The sequence below is a fragment of the Equus asinus genome, chromosome 4 (assembly GCF_041296235.1).
Source record: "Equus asinus isolate D_3611 breed Donkey chromosome 4, EquAss-T2T_v2, whole genome shotgun sequence".
NCBI lineage: Eukaryota > Metazoa > Chordata > Mammalia > Perissodactyla > Equidae > Equus > Equus asinus.
Window position 1 is genome coordinate 15,319,995 of NC_091793.1, and position 16,578 is coordinate 15,336,572.

General features: G+C 53.3%; 1 protein-coding gene across 5 annotated transcripts in view; it reads right to left on the reverse strand.

Annotated features, from left to right (window-relative positions):
- Nucleotides 1–8,458: 8,458 nt before the first annotated feature.
- The window catches only part of TBC1D22A (TBC1 domain family member 22A), a 343,202-nt gene continuing 335,082 nt past the window's right edge, over nt 8,459–16,578 (reverse strand). For all 5 annotated transcript variants that reach the window (XM_014864482.3, XM_044777626.2, XM_014864481.3 and 2 more), the window contains one exon: nt 8,459–9,010. In XM_014864482.3, coding sequence (XP_014719968.1) covers nt 8,882–9,010 — 129 coding nt within the window. In that variant the 3' untranslated portion in view covers nt 8,459–8,881. The remainder of the gene's footprint in view (nt 9,011–16,578) is intronic.

Below are 16,578 nucleotides of genomic sequence, written 5' to 3' on the forward strand. Positions count from 1 at the left end.
AAGCTAGCCTCTTCAGGTCCTCGAGGAGCCAAAGAATTTACAAGCCAGCACACAACTGTAAAAATGTAGGCCCAGCAAGCCTCGAAGGCAAGACTGGGCATGGCCTGAGGCTGATAAGGTACAGCCAAGGCTTCAGGCCCCACTCTGGCTGTGCCAGGAGCCCCAGCTCACGCAGTATCGCGCTCTCTAAATGCTGATCACTGGGGTTGGTAAAACGTGCTGTAAAACCATCTGGCATGCTGCCTTTGCAAAGGGGACCTGTGACCATCTGTTCAAGGTATTTAGTGGTTATTGATCTACTCAGTACTTATTTCCTTCTTGAGTCAATTTTAGTAATTTGTATTCTTTCTAGAAAATTGTCCGTTTCATTCAGGTTTTCAAATTTATAGGTACAAAGCTACTCATAGGATGCACTAGTGATTTTTGAAAAATTAATAGACTGTAATTTTTAGAGAAGTTTAGAGTCATAGTAAAATTAAATGGAAAGTACAGAGATTTCCCATAGGCCCTACTCCCCACACGCACAGCCTCCCGGCATCAACGTCCCCACCAGAGTGGTGCACGGGTTACAGCTGATGAACCCACGCTGACACGTCCTTTTCACCCAGAGTCCAGAGTTTACATTGCGGTTCACTCTTGGTGGTGTTCATTCTGTGGGTTTGGACAAAAGTATGATGACACGTACCCATCATGACAGCATCACAGGGATGAGTTTCACTGCCCCCCAAATCCTCTGTGCTCTGCCTCGTCCTCTCTCCCTCTCCTAACCTCTGGCAACTACTGCTCTTTGTAGCGTCTCCACTGTCCTGCCTTTCCCAGAGCGTCATGGAGCTGGAACCATACAGGACGTAGCCTCTTCAGAATGGCTTCTTTCACTTGGTAATGTGCATTTAAGATTCCTCCGTGTCTTTTCATGGCTAGATAGCTCATTTCTTTTTAGCACTGAACAATATTCCACTGTCTGGATGGACCACAGCTTATTTATCCATTCGCCTACTGAAGGACACTTTGGTTGCTTCCAAGTTTTGACAATTATGAATACGCATGTGTCCGTAGGTTTCTGTGTGGACATGAACTTTCAACTTTTTTGGGTAAATAGCAGGGAGCACATTTTCTCCCTGGATCCTAGGGTAAGAGTATGTTCAGGTTCGTAAGACACCCCAAACTGTCTTCCAAAGTGGCTGTACCATCTTGGGTTCCCACCTGCAATGAATGAGAGGTCCTGTCGTTCCACATCCTTGCCAGCATTTGGTGTCGTCAGTGTTCAGATTTTGGCCATTCTAATAGGTGGGTAATGATGTCTCATTGTTGTTTTAATTTGCATTTCCCTGATGACATAGGATGGGGTGCATCTTTTCATATGCTTATTTGCCATTTGTATATCTTCTTTGGTGAGGTGTCTGTTCAGGTCTTTTGCCCAATTTTTAATCAGGTTGTTCATTTTCTTATAGTTGAATTTTAAGAGTTCTTTGTATATTTCAGGTAACAGTCCTGTATCAGATATATCTTTCGCAAATATTTTCTCCTAGTCTGTGGCTTGTCTTCTCACTCTCTTGATGCGTAAGATTTTAAAAATCTTTTCAGTATCTGCAGTTTGGTTCCTTTTTTTCCCCTTAGTATGGTTAAATTTTATCCCTTAGCAATTTCTTTTTCACTCAACAAACATTTATTCAGCCCCTAGTATGCACAAGTGCTCTTTCTGAGTGCTGGGAATACACCAGCTACACAACAAAGGCCCCTGCCCTCCGGGAGCTTACATTAGACAACACTAAAACTTAACTCTGGTTTCTCAGTCATTTCCATTACTTGTGCTTCTTTTCTACCCATTAACTTCTGCTTCTGTAGTTATTATTTTAATCCCAATGGTTTTTTTTTTCCCACTTCTGCTCTCTTCTTCTTTTTCCAGCTTAAGTCAAATATTCAGCTAAATTTTTAAAAATATTTATCTTCTAATATATATTTAAGGCTATAAATTCTCCTCTGACTACTGCTTTAGCCGCAGCCCACGAGTTTTGATATTTTAGTCTCTTCCTGTCATTCTGCAATTTCTAATGATTCTATTTCTACTTCAATTATTTATATGTATATGGAGCTTTGGCATTTAAATCTTCCCTTTTTGGTTCTGATTTCTAACATTATTGCATTGTGGACAGAAAATATAGTTCTGTCTACTGTCAAGGCTTTGGGCTTACTGAAATTTCTCTTACAACAGGTCAAACATGTAAATGTTTCTTGTGTGCTGGAAATAAATGCATATTCTGTTTGTGGAAGGCAGTTCTTTCTATTAGATCAAACCTAATCATTTTTATTTAAATCTTTTTAAAACGTGTTCCCCCCTTGGTCCACATTTTCTGCAAGAGACGTGTTAACCTTCCCCATGATCTGTGGAAAGGCTGGTCTTTGCCTGTAATTGTGCCACTCTTTGCTTTCTGTTGGGTTATGTCGTCTATCATGCATGACCATGACTTACTCAGGTGCCCTTTGATCACAGGACATACCCTTTGTCCTTGTGAAGGCTCTTCAAATATCTTTTATGGGAAAACTGATATTCCCAGCCATGCTTTCTCTTGGTTAGTATTTCCCTCACATTTATTTTTTTCATCCTTTTATTTCAAACCTTGTGCTGTTTTGTCCTAGGTGTCTCTCTTATAAATAGTAGGTTGTCAGATTTTATAGGGTTTTTTTTTTCCTTTTTCTCCCCAAAGCCCCCCGGTACATAGTTGTATATTCTTTGTTGTGGGTCCTTCTGGTTGTGGCATGTGGGACGCTGCCTCAGCGTGGTTTGATGAGCAGTGCCATGTCCGCGCCCAGGATTCGAACCAACGAAACACTGGGCCGCCTGCAGCGGAGCGTGTGAACTTAACCACTCGGCCACGGGGCCAGCCCCTATAGGGGTTTTTTAAAGTGTGAGTCTCTTTGAAGAGGTGAGTTTAAGTCATTCATTTCTCATGATCACTTGTATCTGAACGCATGGGATGTGTTAATTAATAGTTCTGAGTTACTGTATTTTCTCTTTGCTGCTTCTTCATCTCCTTTCCTATCGTCTCTTAACTTGATCAGTTTTGTTGATTCACTTTCTTTTTCCCCTCTCTTGGAAGTTACACAGTCTTATTTCTTTTAAAAGTTTTCCTTAAGGGGCCGGCCTGGTGTCACAGTGGTTAAGTTTGTGCACTCCACTTCAATGGCCTGGGGCTCACTGGTTCAGATCTCAGGTGTGGACCTACACACCACTCATCAAGCCATGCTGTGGTGGCGTCCCAGGTACAAAATAGAGGAAGATTGGCACAGATGTTAGCTCAGGGCTCATATTCCTCACACACACCAAAAAAAGTTATCCTTAAATTTTTAAATAATTCCTTAAAATTGTATTTTCCAAGACATTCCCAAGGAAACCAAATGAGCAGATCTGCAGCCACTTGCTGCAAACCCATGAGGATGGGCGGGCTATGGCCATTTTTCCAACTCATCCATCAGCAATAATGACTGAAGAATCCCACTTCTAGAAATCTATGATGGAAAAGTATGCAGAAATGCAGACCAATAGAAACGTTGATCCCCGCCTCATTTGCAAGAGGAAAAAATGGAAGCAACTTGATGTACAGTAAGGGAATAAACAAATTATGTTAATCCATGCAACAGAATATTATGTAGTCATTAAAATCATGTTTCTGAAGAATTTTAATGATATGAGAAAATGCTTATGATGTTAGCTTAACAAGATGTCCCAAGCAGGTCTCTGTCTGTCAGTTTTGGTGGCAGGAAGGAAACAGATGCTGCCCCAGACTGGGGGTTGTGAGAGAGGCTGCGGCAAACCTCTGAGAAGGAGGGCGCACCAGGCCAAGGGTAATAACATGACACCCCCACAAGAATGGCTAAGGCTGACCAATCCAAGTGTAAGCGATGAGGACACGGGAGGAGGAGGACCCTCAAACCCTGCGGTGGAAACGTAATCGGAAAACCCCTTTGGCAAATAGTTTGTCATCATCTGTTTAAGTGGAAAATGCACACACCATATGGCCCTCTAATCCACTCCTACATGAACACCCAGCAGAACCGTGGGCACACATCCACCCAGGGACGTGCACACAGATGTTCAGAGAAGCACTATTTATAACAGACCAACTGCAAACAACCCCAATGTCCACCTACAGGAGAATGGATAAACTGTGATGCAACCACAGAAGAGAGACTACAGCAACAGGACAGAATGAACCCCAGCCCCCCAGCCACACAGATGTTCTCACAGCGGAAGACTGCTCACGAAAGAGCACATCCTGCGTGATCCCTCTAGACAGCACAGGTCAGAAAGAAGTAAAACCAAGCAACAGTGTCCGATGTCACGGTGGCGTCACGCTTGGGGAGAGGGGCGCCTAGGGAGATTCCAGGGGGCAGGCTGTGTTCTATTTCTTGACACAGGCTGTGGTGACCTGGGTGTTTGCTTTGTGACAATTCACCAAGTGCCAGATTTGTGTCATGGGTTATTCTGTTAGTATGATACTCCACAGTTTAAAAGTAAAAACAACAACAGAAATCACTGATAAATCTTCAGAAAAAAACATAAAGACTACAAGACTCTGGAGTATTGGTTTTCTTTGGCCAGGGAACAAATTATCACACTTAGGCCAAGGTCACGCAGCTAGTCAGACTTCTCATGACTTTTTTTTCACTGTTTTAACTATTGATGACGAGAACATCTTATCGGTCACTTGTATTTGTTCTTCTTGTGATTGGCCTATTTCCTGGGCTGTGCCCATTTTTATGTCCAAGAGTGGTTTCATTTCCAGAGTTATTTCCAAGAACTCTGTATGTATTCAGGAACTGAAATGTCTCACCTGGGCTACAAATCCGTTAGCCGAGCTTGTTGTCATTTCTCGTCGTTTACTGAGGTTCTTGAGACCGGGTGGTCGGTGGAGTTAGTTCTGTAGCGCATGCTATAGGTGTTTATCTTCAGTCTTTCCTACATCGTGTTGGTCACTGGCATCATGCTCAGAAAGCCTTTCACCACCCCCAGTTATAAAAATGTCTATTGCTATTTTGAGTATTTTGGGGATCTTATTTTATTTTTTGCTGAGGAAGATTAGCCCTGAGCTAACATCTGTGCCAGTCTTCCTCTATTTTGCATGTGGGACTCCTCCGCAGCATGGCTAGTAAGTGGAGCAGGCCTGCGCCTGGGATCCTAACCCAGGCCACCAAAGCGGAGCACACGGAACTTTAACCACTCGGCCCTGGGGCTGGCCGCATGGGGTGGTGGGGGTTATTTTAATTTTTATATTTAAATCCATTCATCTGGAGTTTATTTCAGTATACCACTTTTTTTCCTACATGAATAGTCAGCCTCAATTTATCAATGAAATGGGCTCAGGGATTAGATCCTTCACCCAGTCACATGGTCACATAGCGGCTGTGAGTACTCCCTCAGGCATCCTTGTTGGGGATCATCTCCATGCCAGGGACTGGCTGGGGTGAGGCTACAGGACAAGGCCTCACAGCTGAGGGGGGCAGACCGCTGAGCAGCCATGACGCCCTGGGGCTACATGGAACACTTGAGGGAAGGGGATGAGAGAAGAGAGGGGTAGCTAGAGTGGGTCAGGACTGGGGAGGTTCACGGAGGGCCCCAGCTGGCTGACGCTTTGAGCAGCCCCGAGAGCAGACCACTGGGCCACAGTCTGGCAAGAAACCTCCAGCTCAGGGTGGGCAGTGCCAAGAGGCCCAGGCTCGGTGCAGCCTGAGCCAGGACCTGTCTCTGGGCAGCAGGCCCCATGGTGTAAATGGAATCAGGGTGTCCAAACACAGATAGCATTCTCTTGTTTAAGATCCATAGTTAACAGCAGCACAAAAGCACTTTCCACCTGCTAGTCTGTTCAAAAGCACAAATCACACAGACCTCTCCCTGCCTCCCACACCAGGACCCCACACCCCCACGCGTCTGACCTTCCTGGGGCCTGCTGCCCCACAGGATTGACAGACAGGGAAGTCTCTGGCACTTCCCACTCAGTAGAGATGTCAGCAGACAGGGTCTCTCCTCGTAGCCAGGCAAGCAGAGATACACGGGGACAGTGCCACCAAAAGTCAGGGGTTTGTCTCAGGACCACTGGGGTCCCCTGACAGCCGGAGGGACTGCGCAGCCCATCCTGAGATCACAAGCCGGCACCGGCGAGGTCTGTGAGAGTTGGCCTCAGGTGCGCGCAGGCTGGATCACGGGGAAGAGAGGGGAACAGGCCCTACCTGTGGGGTCTCCAGCCCATCCATGGGGACGGCACCTCACCCCTCCCATCAGCCGACAGCCCAAGATGGCAGAGAGCAAAGTGCCGCCCTGGAGGATCCCCAGTGTGGGGGAAGTGCAGATGTGGGGTGTCCAAGGGGCATGGGGTACCATGAAAGCAGCCCTGAGAAACCCTGGGAGGAGGTGGGGGGCTGGACACCCAGGGCTGGGAGATAAGAACAAGTGTGCCCCGGGTCCTAGGAGTGAGGAGGAGTGGGTCCTGGTCCCCAGTGCCTGCCCTAGGCAGGTGCTTGACAGGGTGTGGCCTGATGAGGAGGCCCCTCTTGTCCCAGGCCTGGCAGAGGGTCAACTGAGGGGCCGGCCTAGATCCTGACCCCTAGCCAGTACAGTCTGGGTTTGGGTTCAGCCAGGGTCTGAGTCCTGCCCTCTCCCTCCATCTCCCTGCGAGGTCCTTGTGGGCTTCGGCCAGACTGTGGGTGCTCTGCCCAAAGCCAGGCCTGGCACACTGCCGATGGCCTGTATGGAAAAGCCCAGAACTCAAACTGCCCAGCAGCTCCCGTAGGGCTGGGCAAGCACCTAAGTTCCCCACTGTCACCTGCCTCAGACCAGAGGGCCAAGGACTGAGGCCGCCTGGGCCAGGGCACCTCATCCCCGCAGAAGAGTCCTTGAATCAAGGGCCAAGGCTCGGGCTTTCACTGCGTCTTTATTCCTTGTTTCAGCACACTGTATTCCAGACAGAGGGCCCTTTAACCACTTCAGATGGACCTGCTCCGACTCCAAGGACCCCGTCAACATCCCTCACATTTAGTTCCAGATTTACATACACGTGAAAATATGCGCGGAACCTCACTTAACTGTGTAGATCATTCCTATTTGCAAAATAAACTGCCCCAAGGGGCAGACCTTTTGTGTCCCCAACGTATTGGCTACGCAGAGCGATCTGAGCTCTGACGGGCAGCTCCCAGGCGGGGTCTTGGCTAAGCAGGCGGAGGCTCCCTGCTCACAGCCACGCAGCAATTCTGGACCTGGATGCCCCCGCTAGTAAAAGATTGGTAGCCTGGAGGCTGCTGTGTGCTGGTCGGAGGAACCCCTGATCCTGGGTGTGGGCAGGGACCAGTGCGGGGTGCCCTCTCCATCTGGACTAAGGCAAGCAGGTCCCTCTGCTGATTTAGGAACATCTGACATTTGCACATATTTTGTACTGATTTCAACGCACATGTAATGACCCAAGAATCTTTTTAATAAAAAAAGGAACACACACATCACACATACGTGCACGCGTGTGTGTGTGTGTGTGTGTGTGTGTGTGTGTGTGTGTATATATATATTCCTATCCTCTGCTTTGTCCTACAACGGCAGTGTCCTAGCGCCTGAGCTGTGCAAAGACGGGCGGTGGTGTGGCTGCTCCAGAAGGTCGGGCACATGGCAGGAAGAGATGCCTGTAAACAGATGAGAGTCTGAGAGCAGAAGCAGGCGCTGAGGACAGGAGCCTTCCTGGGCTCAGGGGTCAGAGGCTGTGGCTGCGGCCCAGAGCAGCTCACAGCCCCACAGGGGTGTCCATGTCACCGCTGGCCACTCGTCTGACAGGTGCTTCTCTGCATGGGCAGGGAGGGCGTGGGAAGCCCCAGGCAGGGCCAGTCAGGGACCCCCCCCCCCACTTGGGCTCACCACCCCAGTGACCGGTAAACAGCAGCAAGCAGTCAAGTCTCTGCTGCACTGGAGACCTGGAAAAGGGGTGAGGCCAGGGGGAGGCCTGGGGGCGTCTCCCAGAAGCTTGTCCACTCCCGCCCCACCGTGTATGTTCACAGCTCCATCAGAGTGACTAAACCCTGCCTGTCTGGGGGCCCCCTGGAGGGAGCAGTGTCCTCAGCCTGAGCTGCGTGGCTTGTCCCCAGGGCTGCAGGCTCCTGTGTGCTCCTCAGCACCCAGCAGAGCAGCTGCCGCCCACAGCCAGGTGCCTGACACGGACCAGGTGGGGCAGGAGTCTCTTTTAAGAGAATGGAGACAGCAAGTGAGGCAATTTTGAGCCCTCTCTGCTCCCAGCCTGCCGCAGCCAGAGGCTCCCCAGGCCCTCGGTGGCTCACACGTCGGGCTCTGCCATCGCTTTCTAGCCGGGTTTAGACCAGGAGAGCAAGTACACACCAACACTAAAGTGACGAACACTTACAGGAATATGGCTGGCTGGGACAGGCCCCGAGAGAGCCCAGGGAGGCCGTGGGTTAGTGCAACATTCACTGACTTTGTCTATATTTTATTCTCTTTCACTCAACAGAATAGACTCTGCATTTCAAAGGAGGGACGAGATGGCTGCCACCTCCCTCGTCCCTGGCACCCAGGCAGCAGGCCTCTCCCAGAGGGTCTGCCTCTCAGGCTGCCGCAGGCTGGAGGCCCCAGGAGGTGGTCATTTGGCAAGGACGCTCCAGGGGCTGGGGGAGGAAGGCGCCTGACCCCTCGCTGGCCCCCAGCATGGCCGAGACCCTCCCCTGGCTCTCTTTGGTATCTTGGAAAACAGAGGCAGCCCCGCCCCAGTCAGGCCTCGGGCAGTGTCCGGCACCCAGTCCTGGCACCTCCCCAGAGGGCAGGGCTGCTCCGGCGAGGCCTCTCTGGCGGGCCTGCAGCCAGCCAGCGGGGGCAGGCCTGCTGTAGTGGGCCCCGAGCTCATTTCTTGTAGTGATTGGGGGCGTCTGCAAAGGCAAACTTCAGGCGGTAGGCCTCGGCCAGCAGCAGGCTGATGTCTTCATCGCCCCACTGGGCTGTGGGCAGGTTCTGGAGGAAGAGCAGCAGCTCCTGGCGGGAGAGAGACAAGCCCAGGTCAGAGGAGGTGACCAGCAGTGGGTACGTGGGAACCCTGAGGAAACACACCCGGCCAGCAGTGGGGGTGAGCCAGCAGGGGGCTCCGCAGTTTCCAAGCCCCCACCCTCAGTGGCCAGGAATCGTGTCCCCTCCGCACTCGACCAGGACAGGCCCAGCAGCCAGGAAAGGCCTCAGACTTTGGAGACGACACCTGCTAGGACACTGAGGCTGCGTGGCCCCGGCACTCCACATCTGTGACCTCATCTCGCTGACTCTCCCCAGCACCACAGCGTCCAGGCCCTGGTCCTGTGGGCCTGGCTGCAGGTGTGTCCCTTGGCCCAGGAGCCTCCAACCCACTCCAGGATCACCCCAGAATCGGAAGTAAAGCACCGCCCCCCTGGCATCTTTAGGCACAGATGTCTGGGCATCTGGTGACGCTCCTCCAGCACCAGCTCCTTCAACAGGAACGCGGGGGGGAAATCCAGGCGGGTGCACACCAGGCACACGCTGGGTGGGGACACAGGGCAGGTGGACACCAGACAGCCCTCATTAGTGTCACTCATTCGATTCTCGGTATTTCCAGGAAAGACCAGGCTGGAGCCACTCTCCTGCCCCAGCCCACCCTCCCTGCAGCTGGGCCAAGTCTTGGTGGGCTGGGCACTTAGCCCACCCTCACAGGATAGAAGGACTGCCTGGGGAGCACATGGTGTGAAAGCCAGGGTGAGGGACACTGAAGAGACAGTGACTAACTAAACCGCAGCTGAGGAAGCTTGGGAAAAAGAGCACGTGTGAGACTCAGCCAGGTACACCGACCTTCGGGCCCGCAGCCCAGCCCCTCCCGACAGATCACGGCCGTGGCCAGAGCAGCCGGCAACCCCACCACAGACGGGGTAGGCTTCGCAGAGTGCAGGGCCCAGCCCCCAAAGGGGTTTGGCAGGAGTCGGGTAGGCTCAAGGGCTGTGTGGCCAGGATGGCTTCCTGGGACGGAGTCTCAAGAAGGAGAACGGGGGACTGGACCAGGGCCACTCGGGCAGCAGAGAGAAGTCTAGGGAGGGGCCCACACTGCTCCGATGGCCCTGCGGGCTCTGGTCCTGTAGAACTTGGCCCCAGGGCCCTCCTCCTGCCTCATCCCATGCAGAAACTGGATCAGGGGAAGTCAGGAGGGTGGCTGGGGCTCTGAGGGAGCTGGTGCTGCTCCCACCCAGCTCCCAGCAGGCGACAAGTGGCGGAGGGCATCAGACTCAGGCTGCCCGAGCTGCCTGTCTGGAAAAGGAGCGGCCCAGAGAGACTGAGGGGCTCCGTCCCCACCTGCAGCAGCTCACGGCCTCTGTCCACCGAGCTCCCCACTCTGGCAAGGCTGGCACGTGGGCACTGCAGGAGGAGTGGGGCTCTGCGTTCATACCCCTGGCTCTCTTACTGTGTGGCCTTGGGGAACTGACCTCCCCTCTCTGAGCCCCGACCCCCTTTATCTGTGGTGGGGGATGCTGAGCCATTAGGCACAGAGTTCGGCCACAGGGGGCACTCAGGGCACGGACTTGGAAGCCAGGCTTGGGCTCAGATCCTGGATGTTCTGCCGCCTGGCTGTGTGGGCTGCACCGGCCACAGACTGTCTCAGGGCCTTGGGGTCCTCATCTGGGGGTCCCAGGTCCCACCTGGGGGTGTCAGTGCCTGGTACGCAGCCCTGTGTCAGGTCTGTGTCCCCACACTTGCCTCCCACCATCCCAGGGTCCTCCCCGCACTCCCGAATCATTAGGCACACACTGGGACTCTCTTCCAACGCTGTGACACTGTCGCTGCTTTTCCCCTTCCTCCATCCCATTTCCTTTTGCATTTTGGATACTTTCTGGGGGCCTTTAAATTGAATTCACAGAGCAAATTTCACTGGCAGAATGTCCCAGGGGACATATCAACATCAATCTGCTGTCTTTCACCATTAGCTGCAACTTACACGGATGCCAATCCAATTCTGAGCAGGTCGTAAATAAATACCTTTGGTTTTATTTTTAATCCACTTCGCTTCATATTATCATGACCTCGCTACTTGCAAGGTGAGAAGCAATACCCTCCCATTACGGCAGCTCACCAACTCCACTGCACACTCAATTTCAGAATCTAATTTAGTCCCCAGGTTCACTGGATGGAGGGAGAATAGAAATGCCCAGCGCTTCACAGCCTGCAATGCTAAAGAAGGAGAATCTATGTGGGTGACCTTTACGGGAGGCAAAGACACAGCCAAACACGTCCTTAAATACAGATTTCTTTTTTAAAAAGGCCTGTCTTATTTATGCACTGGGCAGAGCTGTCTCCGATCTGGACGCACGGCACATTTATTAGCCTGAGCTGTTCTGCATTATACACATCAGTCGGGTAACGGGCCGTCGCTCACGAAGCCGTCACTGGGTCACGTCACAGGAGACCAGCTCTCCCCAGGATGAGTCTGTCGGCGATAAGATGACAGGAGGGAGGGGCTGAGACCAGGCCCATCAGAGGTCAAGTCAGCAAACTGTAGAGGGCAATTAAGTTTTCAATCTTAACTTTCCCATAAACAATGCTATGGCCACGTTAGAGGATATAAAAATTAAAGGAAGGCTTGTTCACAACACTGACATGGTAAGAAATCAAAGATGAGTGAAGTCCCTACAATTGGCCCCAGATCCCCTCGTCCAAGAGACAGGCCACCGGGTCAACAAAGCCACAGCAAGGGCGCACCTTGGTCTCCTGCCTCCTGCCTGTCACAATCAGCCTTGAGTTACTCACGTTCTCCCATGCTGCCACATACGGTCCACAATGGTCAGCGAAGGACTGTGGGCGATGGAACCCCTCCCCGCCTACACGGCCTGGAGGTCAGCAGTTCTCAGCCGTGCCCACACATCAGAATCCCCCAGGGAGCTCTGGACCTTCTAGGGCCCCGGCACACGGCAGGGCAGCAGCCCACAGTCTCGGGGGGGGGGGGCCTGGGCAGACGTTACTGTCCAACTCTCGGTACGACGGGCAGTTTCGACTGCCCTCTGGACACTCTGGATGTGACATCACGAGTGTGTGGAGGGCAGCTGGTCTTCCACACCGTACAGAGGCCCTGTCGACGCCACCTCGGCAACAGTGGCACCTGGACTCACACAGCCTCGGGGCAAGCGAAGGTACTGTTTAAAGCTCCCAGGTGAGTGGGGTGCAGAAGGCAGGTGGGGGCCTCTGAGCCGGGCTCTTCCCAACAGTTTACACCATAATGCTACGGGGACATCTTTTAGGGAGAAATCTTCCTGCTGCTGATTGTTGCCTCTTGGGGAGGTTGCAAGAGGTGAGTCTTCTGATGTTAAAGAGCAAACAAAGTTATGGCTCTGAGTCCTCCTTGCCCAAAAGGTTCCACTTTTCCGGAGAGTCAGAGGAGCTACATCGCCATCTGCCAAGTATGACTATCTGTACGCGGACACTCTCCCACGAAGGACGAAGTGGTGAGACATCAGTGTCCTTGGGATCCAGGAAAGTGGCCAGCGGGTCCCCTCCCGGGGCCCCACAGTTCTCTGTTTGGTTGGCCCCTTGCAGAGGTTCAAGTGAGCTTGGGCACCAGTGAGGTGGGGCAGAAAAGACCACAGCTCAGAAGTCAGAGGACCTGGGTCCAAGCCCAGGCCCCACCACCTTCCTGACCCCAAAGAACTCGGCAGGTGCATCCTGGGCATTCCCACCTACGTCACAGGGTTATCCATCTTCTCTGCGACACCAACAGGTCCACATGTCCTTAAGATAAATTGTACAGCATGTGGTGGCGATCAGTGAACAGTTGCTCAAACAGCACAGTGGGTCAACTAATAGCACGTGCACACTTTTAAACGACGTTAAACCGCCAAGGTTGAAACCCCAGTCCTGCATCAATCAGCTGTGCAGCCCTGCACAAGTCTCATAACACTCTGTGCCACAGTTTCCTCATCTGTAAATGGGGTAATAACATCCCTCCCTCACTGGATTGTTACTATGTGCAAAATGTCCCCAACAGTGCCAGAATATAAAGAGCACAAGGCAAGTGTCACCTGCTGCTGCCATTGTTCAATTATTATTAGTGTAATTACTGCCACTGACAGTAGTAATAATCACAGTAATAGCAGTAGCACTTGTTGCTAGATAAACTGTCATCTGTGGGAAATGCCAGACGGTTTAGCAAACAAGTTTAACAAGAAAATCACATTCCTGAGCAGCACGCCCAGGAGGCAGCAATGACATCTTACTCTCCTGCCGAGCTACCTGGTGGGTTCAGGAAAATGTCCAAGGAAGGAAATGCACCACATGCATCAACCCACGGGCTGTGGGTGGGATCCCAACCCAGGGAGTACCCCAGCGCACCTGCCTGTGCGCATCTGGTCATTTTGAGAGTCTGCCAAGGTACCAGGGAGGACCCTGCTTTCTAACCTCTTTGGAATGGATCTTCAAATTCTAACATCAGACACAAAATGAACTGTGTTTAACTTAAAACATTCCTAAAGAGTTGACGGGAGCATGAGCTGCTTGGTGCATAAAAGAGAACGGCCCACCAAGCATTTTAGCTTCCTGCGCCAGGATGACCTCATGGAGGGGCATCAGGGCACCTACTCCTGTCACACGCGGCGTCTGGGGGCACACTTGACTGCCTGAGCAGTCCTCTGCAAAGCACACGGCCTCCTCCAAACCTCGTGACAGCCCTACAACCCCAGGTGCCGGTGACAGCCTGCCCATGTCCACAGGGCTGAGCTCCCAGCTCTGAGAACACGCTTCCTCCTAAGTGAAAGTCAGACACCCTCCCTGGACCACAGACAGCCAGTCCGCCTGCCACAGAAATGAAGGACTGGACAGCGCCTGACCATGGTGCGATCAGGCTCATCCCGCCGCAACGGTGGCTCAGGACACGCTGGGACAGAAGCAGAGAGAAGAGAACCCAGTGAGGACAAATGGTCCTGCTCTTCACTGTCCATCCATTCACTCGGTGAGGACACACCAAGGATGGCAGGCCTTGTTCCGCACCCTGGGCACGACGCAGCAGAAGCCAGGCAGCCTGCCCTCTGGGGCTCACCTTCAGGGTGTGCATGTGCCAGTGTATGTCTGGAGCTGGGTGTCAGGCAGCCTGCCCTCCGGGGCTCACCTTCAGGGTGTGCATGTGCCAGTGTGTGTATGGAGCTGGGTGTCAGGCAGCCTGCCCTCTGGGGCTCACCTTCAGGGTGTGCATGTGCCAGTGTGTGTATGGAGCTGGGTGTCAGGCAGCCTGCCCTCCGGGGCTCACCTTCAGGGTGTGCATGTGCCAGTGTGTGTATGGAGCTGGGTGTCAGGCAGCCTGCCCTCTGGGGCTCACCTTCAGGGTGTGCATGTGCCAGTGTATGTCTGGAGCTGGGTGTCAGGCAGCCTGCCCTCCGGGGCTCACCTTCAGGGTGTGCATGTGCCAGTGTGTGTATGGAGCTGGGTGTCAGGCAGCCTGCCCTCTGGGGCTCACCTTCAGGGTGTGCATGTGCCAGTGTGTGCGTGGAGCTGCGTGTCAGGCAACAGACTCAGACACACAAAGATGAAACAGACAATATTTCATCCTACGCAGAGTTACAGTGGGGCGTGTGAGTGGCTGGTTGCTCTGGACGCAGCCTCCCGGGCTGCCTGTCCACGACGGGGGTCTCCATGGAGATGTGTGTCCTCGTACCACACGCTCCGGATCTCACACACTGAGTCTGAGCAAAAGTATGTCAAATGTTTCTTACTAATTTTATATTGATTACAGGTTGAAAGATAATATTTTGGATGTACTGGGTGAAATAAAATACTGATGTCAATTTCACCAGTTTTTCCCATTTCTGTGAGGCTACCAGGAAATGTAAGATTTCCCACGTGGCAGGTGTCACACTCTCCTGGAAGGCACTGCTCCAAGGGACACTGAGAACACTGCCTCTCGCTCCGCCTGCCCCACCTGGGTGGCCGGTCTGTGCTTCCCCTCCTTCCTTCTGGCAGAGAGAAAGCACTGGAAGGCTCCCCAGCAGACGGCACAGAGGTCAGCGTAAAAGCTGCTCAAGTCAGGAGTTTACAAATTGCCAGAGCGCAGCGAGGAATAAATTAATCATGACGGGCTAAGCGGCCCATTTACCGACTCTTATTATTTTCTCCCCTTAACTGAGAAAGAAGAAACAGGCGCCACTTCGCTGACATACAAGTCAGGGAGCAGGCCTAATTGCTTTAATTCACTTTTCCATTGCGTTCTGATGCTCAATTTGTGCAGCTTGGCTAGAAAACTCAGTTGCTAGGGGCGTCCCGGCCATCCGTGGAAAGGAGGTCCTGGTGCTACCTGGCAGGCCACGGGGACCCTCACGTCTGGGGGAACGTGGCAGCTGCACAGCGCTCTTGGTGGACAGGCTCAGGCAGTTCTCCCAACTCATCAGTCTTTTAGGAGAGGAGACCAAGGTGCGGAGAGGCCGGAAGCCCTGCCCCTGGGCCCCGCACAGCTCAGCACCATGCAGCAGACAGACAGGCGAGGTCAGAGCATAGGCGGCTGGAAACCCTGGAAGTCAAGTGCCTTGTCTGTGAGGTGGGGACAATGATAGGAGCCACCTCCAGGCTGGGAGGGTCAGAGAATAAGTGACTCGGAGCCGTGCTTGACGCAGAGAAAGTGCTCCCGGAAGGCGCCCTATTGTTTCATCCTCACCGTCATCACCATCATCCTATTCACACCTGTGGGGCCCTGGGCACCGTACCAACACCTCCCCAGAGGCGACAGGGCAGCTCCTTCCAGGGCTGTGGTGAGGACTGAAGGAGTGGGTACACATATGCTCGGCACGATGCCTGGCACATGGGAGCTCACCACCTCTACCAGGACTGCCATCTCTACCACTGCCACCATCCCCACTGCCACTGTCTCCACCACCACCGCCATCCCCACCACTGCCATCCCTACCAAAGCCTCCATGCCCACCACCACCGCCATCCCCACCACCACTGTCCCCACCACCACCGCCATCCCCACCACTGCTGCCATCCCGACCACTGTGGTCCCCACTACCGCTGTCTCTACCACCGCCACCATCCCCACCACCGCTGTCGTCCCCACCACTGCCGCCATCCCCACCACTGTGGTCCCCACCACCACCGCCATCCCCATCACCACTGCCGTCGCCACCACCACGGCCATCCTTACCACTTCTGTCCCCATCACCACAACTGTGGTCTCCACCGCCACCACTGTCCCCATCACTGCCACCATCCCCACCACCACTGGGACCACCACTGCTGCCATCCCCACCACCACCGCCACCATCCCCACCACCGTGGTCCCCACCACCACTGCCGTCCCCACTACTACCACGGTCCCCACCACTGTCCTTGTCATGGCCGTGGCCCGGCTGCCAGGAACCTCAGACAACTGAGTGAGGTGGTCACACTTCACAGTGGCCGCACCAGAATCTAAACAGCTCCTGCGCCCAGACCTGCCCTGAGCTCTACTGGGCGCTGACGCTCACCCTCCATGAGCGGAAGTGCTGGTCTGGGCCCACTCCCACCCTTCTCGGGCTCCCAGCCTCCTCTGCCTGTGGGCAGCTCCTCGGCTATCGTCCAATCTGCCCACCTGGGAA